Raw genomic sequence first — 10,708 nt, forward strand, 5'->3', positions numbered from 1 at the left:
AAGGATGTTTAAAGGAATGTACTTTGAGTGAGAGACATCATATCTAAGGAATTGTATTGTAACAATCTCCGATAGAGGACTTTGTAATATCGTTGGCAATAGTCTTTGTGACTTTTTGTGCTATGACATTATGAAAATGATCATTGCATAAAATGTTAGAATCTAACATATTCTATAAGTGGCAAGAATTTGATGTTCTTTCACTTATGAAAAAAGGATTTGGAGTTGTGAAATGAGTATGATTGGAAATGTGTTCATTTGATCTATTTCACAAAGTGGGAACCATAGGTAAACATTGTGTGCATGATAAGAGCATGGGGCAAGTGTAATAATTCAAGTAAAAAGTTGATTACCAGAAACAACAAATAATGAGTAATCGATATGGTGATAAATAAAAGATGTTTTATTTATGATCAAAGGTTTGAGGCCATATGGGATTAGTATTATTCTTGTGTTTCACTTTGCATTTTTTGACTTCCTGAATGATTTAATTGGTTTAGAACAGTCAAATTATTCGAACGGGCCACAGTCGTTCATATGTTGGAAGTAGGTATGAATAAAGATTGTCATGAATTGGTGTGTGGATTATCTTAAGAGTATTCGACATAAGCAAAATGTTTGCTGCAACGTTCATGAGTGCTTAGGAATATGATTTGAGCATTGGATTAAACCCACGCTCACTTGGATCACTCCATGAATTGTATCACAAGTGATTGGTGAGACAATAATATCTTATATTCTTGAAACCGAGATGTGTGAGTTGTATCTTGCAAATCGGTTACACATTGATAATATGTAAACGCACCAGTAACTTGGTGTCATAAAACATATTGTTGTGTGTGATTTAGTGAGTGAGTGCAAGCGAGCATTGAATCCAAGTTTATTCATTCCTTTTATCCAAATAAGGATAAAAGCGATATCTTTGGGCCCTCGATGATTTATTGATGACAAACGTAAATGCTCGGCCGGGCTAGGGCTAATTTGATTTGTTCAACTAGTCAGTCGTTATAAATCGGAAGTCGAGAAATGGTACAGATAGAATGATTAGAAATCATGTCTTATACGATATCTAGAATGGAGGAATATATGATCCCTTATCTAAAGGACATGCGTATCTGATAGGATTAGAGTTGACAGCAGCTTTGGAAAGCTACGATTGCAGATCAGGATCTGAAGTCATACGCATAATAGTTATTAGACTTATCCAAGTGGGAGACTGTTGGATTAGTGTCTAAGTCCATAACTATTTTGGTATGTACTTGACCCGATGGTGCATGGTCCTTTTGGGTTGCCTTCACCAAAGCAACTTGATAGGATGAATTATGGAGAGAAAGGATTAAATATGATTTATTAATATATTATGGGAATAATATATTAAAGGATAAATCATATTGTTTAATTAATATTAGTCAAGAATTAATAAGAATTAAGTTTGTGACTAAAAGAGATTAATTAAACTTAAGGGACTGGAATTGTAATTATAAGATAATTGCAATTGGGCTATGGATTGCCTTATATTATAAGGTTGGACGAATTCTATGGGGAAACCCATTGGAAATCGTCCAAGGCCTTTAAGGAAAGGAGTCCATGGGTTGCTTAGGGTTTAAGCATCCAAATTAGGGTTTCCTTGTTAAATAACCCTAATAGCCTCACTATATATAGAACCCTTATGCTCCAAAAACGTGGTGAACTAATGGTTTAGGGTTTCCACATGTTTTTGAGAGCTTCCTTCTCTTCTCTTCTTCATCCTCTTGCTCCTGGTATTTGTGAACCATTAGAGGAGTGACATTTGTGACTCTAAGCTTTCTAAAGTTATTACAAGGAGGATTTGAGATTGTTATTGCTATATAACAATCAAGGTATGATCTAAACCCTATTTATATGTTATCTTGTTTATCATATTCTAGATCTAGGGTTTATAGTCTTGGATAAATTGCATGTACAATAGAGAAACCTAGATCCAAGCATTAGGGTTTGTATGAGCACATAGGATGTTCTTATAGCTAAAACCCATCAGTTTCGCGGTGTGCATACCCTGGCATTATGTCCATATTGGTAACACAGTTGGTATGTAGTATTCGGGTCAAAAAACTGACCTATATGAGTGGGTGTTGGTAGAATTCCCCTACCATTGGAGTTTCCTCCTCTAAATAGACCTTTTGTACAACTACTGCCGTGACCAACTCTATTATTTCGATTGTAATTGTTGCTCCACTGTTGACTCCCTCCAATTACCTCTGCCTTGATTTCCACCTCTACCTGTTTTGTTATTACCACGGCCTCTGCTACCTCGATTTCCATTGTTGTTGTTGGAACGTGGAGATAGGTTAAGTTGAGAGGGAGAGGTTTTGGTAGCAGCTAGGTCTGTGGATTGCTCAATTGGAATTGAAAACTTTTGTTGTAACATCTCTTCTTTAAAAAGTAATTCTGTCAATTCCTCAAGATTAAGGGATTGTCTTACATGAGATGAAGCAGTCAATGTGAGAAATTCTTTGAATTTGGCACCAAGACCACCAACGATACGTTGAATGAGTTCTGAGTCTTCAAGTGGTTTTCCTGCAGCGGTCAGTGAGTCAGATATGGTTTTGTCTTGGAGAAGATAGTCTGATACAGAGAGGTTTGTTGGTTTCTTGAGATTATGAAGATGATCTTGTAGGTTTTCAATTTGGATTGTTGATGTGGAGCCAAATCGTTTAGCCAAGACACTCCATGTTGTCGGAGCTGTATCACATGAGTTCAAATACGGTTGAATTGCTGGGGTAACAGTTCCTTTTATCCAACAAAAAATCAAATTTGTAACCTTATGCCATGTTTCATGATCAGTGTTATTTTTTCCATCAGCAAGGATTTTCGGAGGTGGGGTAGGATCAATGACAAATAATAGCTGGTGAGCAAGAGGAAGAGTTTTGAAAAGTGTACTCCAGTTTACATAATTATCGTTGGTAAGATGAGTATAAGCCATGATGGCGTTAGGGTTATAGAAGATTGGGAGAGAATTTGATTTGATCATGGAGAATGAACCAGAATTGGTAGTCCTGGAAGATTCAGAGTCCATGGGATGCTCTGATACCATAAAAGACTGTGTAGAAAAACAACAATAATATAAACTAGAACAGGGAAAAAGAAAGATTGGAGAAAAAGGTTGAAAAAACCCAGCTTGTGTCCCTGTGTCTTTATTATGAATATATATATATATATATATATATATATATATATATATATATATATATATATATATAAGAGATACAAGGGTAAAAAAGGAAATACACATTTACAGGACTAAACTTATGCCTTAATTAGAGGGCCTAAATTGATAATTGACGATGGCAAATCATTCCAAATAATATAATGCACAACACAATATTTTCCAAATATATTTACGTTTACACATTGATCAACAATAAAATACTCTAATCAGTTGGTGGCTTCAACAAAATTTTCAATTCCTTATTTCTTTCTCATACTTGTCGGGTTATAATTCCATTAGAATGATTCAATATTTGTATTTCAGTTTGTTGTCCTGTTAAAATCAAGAGTGGAAGAAGAGTTCAGAAAGGGTAAGGAAGTGGTGGTGTTGTCCTGTTCAAAATCAAGATAGTTGAAGAAGAGGTCAGAAAGGGTAGGGCAATGGTGTTGGTGGTGGTAGTGTTGTTGTTGTCCTGTTCAAAATCAAGATAGTAGAAGAAGAGATCAGAAAGGGTAGGGTAGTGGTGGTGTTTGGGAAAGAAGATAAGATGAGTGAGAAGAGATGACAAATGTAAAAGTAAGAGTAACGTGTTGTTTGTTTTTTTTCTAAAAAACCACTTCTGACAACTTATTGTTGTGTCGTGCAGCACACACGCAACACTTGCCCTTCGCAGTTGTTTGTTTTTCAAAAGACTTCTGACTTAAAAATTGTTGCGTTTGTGCTGCGTTGCGCAACACTTGAACATCTGCTTCGAACATCTTCACACCTTACTTTAACTTATTGCAGCAGTCTGTAGAGGTCAAAAAAACAAACATACTTTTTATTACATGTTGTAGCCGTTTGGTCCCCCTCTTCTGCTACAGAGAGTTGCAGAGATGATACACAGACTTTAGGCATTTTTGCTTCGGAAAAATAAACGGCACCTAAGTTACATTACATGTCCTTGTTATATGTAACCATAAAATAGAAAATTTATAAAATTAAAAAATTATAGAAGAATGGTAAATAGGCCGTTTACCAAGTATTTAACCCTTACTTCTAATAAAGTTAGTCAAAAGAAATAAGACCACGTTTGATAGACATCTTTCTAGGTCCAACTAGATCTTTATGGTTGAATGGACCAGAAAGACCGTTTGATTTGCGCAAAGAAATGGGTCTTTCCTACCAAAGCTGCAAAACCATATTTTTCTTGTTGAATGGGTCGGAAAGACAATTGTGCCAAAAACCTCATATATTTTTTTCTTGGATTATTACTTTTTTATTGGATTAGTATATATCAATAAATATTATTTTTAATATATAATATTTATGTATTAATATATATTATTTTATTGGATTATTAATTTCTTTTAAATAATTTTTTTAATTACATTTTTAGGATTTTTTTCTTTTTTATTAGATTATTTTATATTAGTAAATATTATTTATAACATATAATATTTAGATATTAATAAATATTACTTTATTGGATTATTAATTTCTTTTATTTAATTTTTTAATTTATTTTTAATGGAATAATTCTTTTTTTACAACACCAACATCATCCTAATTTATTTAAAAAAAATCTTATCATCCCACCATTACCGGACATAAACAAGGTCAAGAATCACACGAGATAAAAAAAAATGTTAGAAAGAATAACAACGAACATAAACTGTGAAAAACAATAAACTAAAAACAACATAATCGACTTTCTATTTGGATTTTAATTGATTTATGTTAAATTACTTTGTATGACAATTTTATTTGTATTTTTAAATGATTATTGTGTAATTTTGAATTTGTATGTTTTTTATAATTATTTTGCAACTTCATCCATCACAACATAGAGCAATAGAATAATATGGTTCGAAAGGGAAGGGTCCGGCTTGATTGCAACGCATACACCTACATTTTCCGCAACTTTGAGATTTTATGATTGTACTCTGATAATTGTTTTTATTATAAAATATGTTTAAGGATTTGTTTAAATGATAAATGGGTGCTTTGATTGTTTTAAAAATGAAATTTTTACCCTCATGTTTTGGGATGTTACAGAAGACCTCCCTAGATGAACCAGTCGAACATTGCCGGAAGAATCAATCGGAATTACGAAAGTCAATGCCGAAATAAGAAATCAACATCAATAGGGTTACTATATGCTTTGCAAAACAAATGTACAACATTCATGTCCTAAATACGTACTGTTGGGGATTTTATAAAAAATAACATTGTAATTTTTTCGTCTATGCAGGTAATAGCAGTTTACTTAATGGTCTAAGAACAAAATATTGTTTTTCTTGGGTGATTCTCTTTGGAAAAAAAAAAACATGATTCCTTTGAGATTGTACAAACTAACTAGATTAAAATATTATAAGAAGTGATAATAGATTTACAAAATTTCTCAAATGGTTTTTGTAGTTTCCAAAAAATTATATTTTCAGGATATTCTTATGTGTCACGTATGGTCTTTATGGCTTGAAAATCATGCATGTTAGTATTTTTGTTAACTATATTAAAAAATAATAGTTATAACAAAGACGTGAATTGAGAGGGATTGGTCGACGAAATATGAATTGGAGACTGAAACTTGATATACCCTAGAACAACACATTTTTGTTACCGCGAGATATATTGGTAGCCACAGATCGTTTGATTCGAATCAAATTTGGAATTGGTACACTTGACGATATGAATCATTTGCAAAATAAACGTATTCGTTCTGTAGCAGATCTTTTACAAGAGCAATTTGGATTGGCCTTGGTTCATTTAGAAAATATGGCTCGAGGAAACGTTACTCCTTTTTTTATTATTTTACCTTTTTTAATTATTTACAGTTACTAGAACCCCACCCCTTTAATCTTATTCAACTTCATCACCATTGTCATCGGTTAAATCAAATAGGGCAAATCTGCCGCCACAAAAACCTCTTTTCTCCGGTGGTACATCTCTTGCTCCCTCACCTACTTCCAGCTTTAGCCACCAACATCGTCTCCTCCCCTCTCTATTCCTCCGGTGATGCATCGACATCTATCAGCCCCCTTGAATTTCCTATGACGCTGCCCAGGTCGTAGTTCTCCGTTCAACCCCCCACATAGTCCGCCTATAGCCAAGTATAACCCAACCCAACCCCTAAACTATATACTAGTTCGAACCTATATCCAAGTGCCAATGGATTGATCGAACATATCCACCCCTACATCATGTATGATCAGGGATGCACCCAGGATTTTGTAGTAGGTGTTGCCGGTGACACATTTTTCCTTTTATGTAGTGGCACAAATATAGAAAAAACCAAAAATTTGAAAATTTTTACATTGTATCCGAAAAATAAGGGGTTATCGGTGCTAGTATGGGCATCATAGTAGAACCGTCCCTGCGTATGATTATTCCTCTTGCCATTCTTCTCCGTCCACATATATACCATGGTCTACTAAATTGAGAGATGACAATAGGTAGGATCACTTCTTGATACTCACTCCAACAATATCATGAAGAATCGAATGCATATGTTCGGATTAACATTAACATTGTGTTTAGAGTTTGGAATGTGATGGGATTAGGGATATCGAGCATGTTCTTGTTCCATATCCATCCTTGCATACATTAACATTGTGTTTAGAGTTTTGAATGTGATGGGATTAGGGATATCAAGCATGTTCTTTTTTATTAGATTATTTTATATTAATAAATATTATTTATAATATATATAATATTTAGATATTAATAAATATTACTTTATTGGATTATTAATTTCTTTTATTTAATTTATTTTTAATGGAATAATTCTTTTTTTACAACACCAACATCATCCTAATTTATTTAAAAAAATCCCATCATCCCACCATTATCGGAAATAAACTAGGTCAAGAATCACACGAGATAAAAAAAAATGTTAGAAAGAATAACAACGAAACATCAACAGTGAAAAACAATAAACTAAAAACAACTTAATCAACATTCTATTTGGATTTTAATTGATTTATGTTAAATTATTTTGTATGACAATTTTATTTTAATTTTTAAATGATTATTGTGTAATTTTGAATTCGTATGTTTTTATAATTATTTAGCAACTTCATCCATCACAGTATAGAAAAATGGAATTTTATGGTCATTTTTCATCATTCAGCTCAGTCAGGTGTACAATCAGAAAACTTTCGTAAACAACAACTATTAAATAAAACCTCATTGTGCTTGATTTTGAAACCACAAGAACCATCAATGTAACTATTTCCAAAGATATCTTGAAAGTGCCACTTTTCGAAAAACCACATGACCATTTGTGAAATTTTGTCTTTTAATAATTTTGGTACAAAAGCACAAAAGTCTTTTTACGTAAACGTTAGAGAGAATTTCTAACGGGGTTAACCAAAATGATCAACCTTACAAGATTTTAAAACCACAAGGACCAGTAGTGGTGTGTAGGATCTTTCAACATTGTCCTTAGGTTGCCATTTTTTAGAAACCAAGGGTACTAATCGCATTATTTTTTGCTATAATACAATTGATTTTTTTTTTTTTTTTTGCAATCTTCTAGGATTTCTGAAACTATAAATACAACTCCTCTTGTGTCGTATTCTTTGCCCAGGTCTTCGATCTCTCTCCGCTCTCCTTCGATTTTGCAACAACAAAATTCTAGTTCTTCCGGGTTTCTGAGTAATCAACTTTGCATTTATCGGTCCTTCCATAGTTGTTGGAACGAACGATAATCGGAAAACCATAGTGACCATTTGTAAAATTTTGTCTTTTAATAATTTTGGTATAAAGGCACAAAAGTCTTTTTATATAAGACTTAACAAAAATTCAATTCTAACGGTGTTAACCAAAAGGACCAACCTTGCAAGATTTCAAAACCACAAGGACTAGTAGTGTATCATCTTTCAACATTGCCCTTAGGTTGCCATTTTTTAGAAACCAAAAGTACTAATCACATTATTTTTGCTATCAATACAACTGTTTTTATAGGTTGGCTTCTAGGATTTCTGCAACTATAAATACAACTCATCTTGTGTTGTATTCTTTACCCCAGATCATTCGATCTCTCTCTGCTCTCCTTTCTCTCCTTCGATTTTGCAATAGCAAAATTCCAATTTCTGAGTAATCAATTGCGTTTATCGGTTCTCCCATAGTTGTTGGAACGAACGATTATCTGCCTTAAATCTTGAGATTTTACATTGAAGCTTACAACCTAAAGTGACGTAAAAACTTTAAGGACATGAGACTTTTTTCAACAGATCCAAAGATCAGCGAACATCACATCAGGTTGGTTTTAATTTTTTGTCTCGTTTTTAATTCGTCCGACAACGGGACAATCTTCATTCCACCTTTCTTAACATGATCTCTGATTGTGAAGGATCAAACTCAAACTGATTTCCGGATGAAACTTGGTAATTATTAAATAATTGAATTTATTATTCGCGACTAATTGACATATAATTTTCAATATTATTTGTGTACCGACAACAACTTAATCGCAGGAGAGATCAACAATTACTCGAAAATTCTAGTATGTCTCAACCTCTTGTTTTTTTTATTTGTGAGCAATGATTGAAGTTATGAAATATTTTTTTTGCATGAAAAATGCAAGAACAATTAAACTTTATCATCTAATTTTAATATGACTTAACCACCAACTTTTTTTAAACAGTGAACTTGAGGAAAACATGGTTTTGCTTCATGCTTTTTATTTCCATCTAAATTAACGATTCAAAATAGTTACGGTTAGCATGTATATAAGGAGCCATTGGTCATTCATTTGAGAGACACGCTTCCTTGTTTCATTTAAGTTATTTTATACTTACAGTGTCTCTCATGGCAGGAGTAGAAAGTAGCAAAGTAGCAGGATTTATTCGAGTCGGAAAATGGGGAAGACAAAGTGGAGATCCTCAGAATGTATGGTCTTTTGAACTTGAGAAAGATCATAAATTGGTGAAGATAACCGTTGACCATGGTGATGTAATATACTCTCTCATGTTCACAACTAAATATAAAGATGCTTTGCACAATTCCGACAAGTTTGGTGGTTGGAATGGTGGAGACACGGTTTCCGAGGTGAGTTGATCTCTTAACTCCACTAATCAATTAAGATGTATATAGCCATCTTTTTATTAATAAATATTCTTGGTGGATTGATTAATCAGGTACTCTTTGACGAAGATGAGGAAATTGTTGAGGTTGGTGGATCCGTTGGTAGTAAAAGTGGTTATCAAGTCATTTCATCTCTATATTTTAAGACAAACAAGACGACACATGGACCTTTTGGTCATGCAACCGAAGATGTTTTTTCTTTACCATGGCACAAAGGCTCATTAGTTGGGTTTTATGGCCTTGCTGGCTATTATATTGATGCCATTGGTGTGTATCTAAAAGCCTATGAGGAAATCATACAGGTTGGAACATGGGGGAAAAATGAACCTGGAACTCCACAAAATGTTTGGTCCTTCCAACTTGAGAAAAAACATCATCTGGAGAAGATAACCATTGATCATGGTGATCTTATATACTCTCTCATGTTCACCACACAATGTGGAGACTCAACACATACTACTCCAATGTTTGGTGGTTGGAATGGTGGAGAGAAAGTGTCTGAGGTAAACAATTCATAAGTATTTAATCTTCAAGTTTCTTTATAAAGATTGATATAACATGTCTCTTAGTATCCTTAGCTAGTTATCTTTGATATGTTCAATTTGTCATTCATGGTCAGGTAATATTTGAAGCTGACGAGGAAATAACCGGCATCAGTGGAACAAGTGCATTATCAAGGGGAAGTGTTCCTGACTTACCTGTAATATCATCAATATCATTCATCACAAACAAGAAAACTCATGGACCTTTTGGTAACATAAGAGGAACGCCTTTCCCTGTACCATGGGATGTTGGTTCTTTTGTTGGATTTTACGGGCTTGCTGGCTATTATCTCGATTGCATTGGTGTCTATTTGAAAGCTTGAAAGTTTGAAATAAGGACCAAATAAACTTTGAAATAAGTACGTACTATGAAATAAGGAACATATAACCCTTTAAGGTTATCATGTCTATTCAAAGGTTGTCGCCCATTACTATGTTATGCTATTGCTAGCTACTTTGTGTTTCATAGTCTGAAAATGATAGCCATGTACTCATCATCATATCATATGCTCTATCATGTTATTACAAATAAATTATCTACCAAGGATGATTCCATCAAGACCCGATCCAGATCCTGCTAACATTTTGGTTTTCTTTTATCATAGGTTTCAATATATATATATATATATATATATATATATATATATATATATATATATATATATATATATATATATGGGAAAAATGAATATACCCTTAAGGTTATATAAGCTAAGGTACACAAACGCATCGTACGGCGTCATTTTGTATCATATATATACATTGTATTTGTCCAATATTCTTATAATTCAACTTCTAACTTAATTTACTTCAAAGATTTTTATAAATTTCATATTTATCTTCCTTTTACGTAATTTTCATTTTCAACTATACTATATATAGCCTAGTAGGTGTTCGGAAAAAAAATATG

General features: G+C 33.1%; 1 protein-coding gene across 2 annotated transcripts; it reads left to right on the forward strand.

Moving 5' to 3' along the window:
• Positions 1-8,191: 8,191 nt before the first annotated feature.
• On the forward strand, positions 8,192-10,369 carry LOC111908642 (mannose/glucose-specific lectin). 2 transcript variants are annotated; one of them, XM_042897136.2, is made up of 4 exons: positions 8,192-8,431; positions 8,988-9,220; positions 9,310-9,759; positions 9,876-10,369. In XM_042897136.2, exons 2-4 carry the CDS (start codon positions 9,140-9,142, stop codon positions 10,119-10,121), a joined length of 777 nt encoding a protein of 258 aa, XP_042753070.1. In that variant the 5' UTR covers positions 8,192-8,431; positions 8,988-9,139; the 3' UTR covers positions 10,122-10,369. The 2 variants fall into 2 exon arrangements, with proteins under 2 accessions (XP_042753070.1, XP_023760228.1); XM_023904460.3 differs by lacking the exon at positions 8,192-8,431 and having other exon boundaries at positions 8,932-9,220.
• Positions 10,370-10,708: the final 339 nt, after the last annotated feature.

This window comes from Lactuca sativa, chromosome 8 (assembly GCF_002870075.4).
Source record: "Lactuca sativa cultivar Salinas chromosome 8, Lsat_Salinas_v11, whole genome shotgun sequence".
Taxonomy (NCBI): Eukaryota; Viridiplantae; Streptophyta; class Magnoliopsida; order Asterales; family Asteraceae; genus Lactuca; species Lactuca sativa.

Excerpts from the sequence above, each read along its gene's own strand:
- LOC111908642 (XM_023904460.3), top strand. The coding sequence starts at position 8,981 with ATGGCAGGAGTAGAAAGTAGCAAAGTAGCAGGATTTATTCGAGTCGGA. Across the intron at positions 9,221-9,309 it reads GTGGAGACACGGTTTCCGAG|GTACTCTTTGACGAAGATGA; the intron begins GTGAGTTGATCT and ends TTGATTAATCAG. Across the intron at positions 9,760-9,875 it reads GTGGAGAGAAAGTGTCTGAG|GTAATATTTGAAGCTGACGA; the intron begins GTAAACAATTCA and ends ATTCATGGTCAG.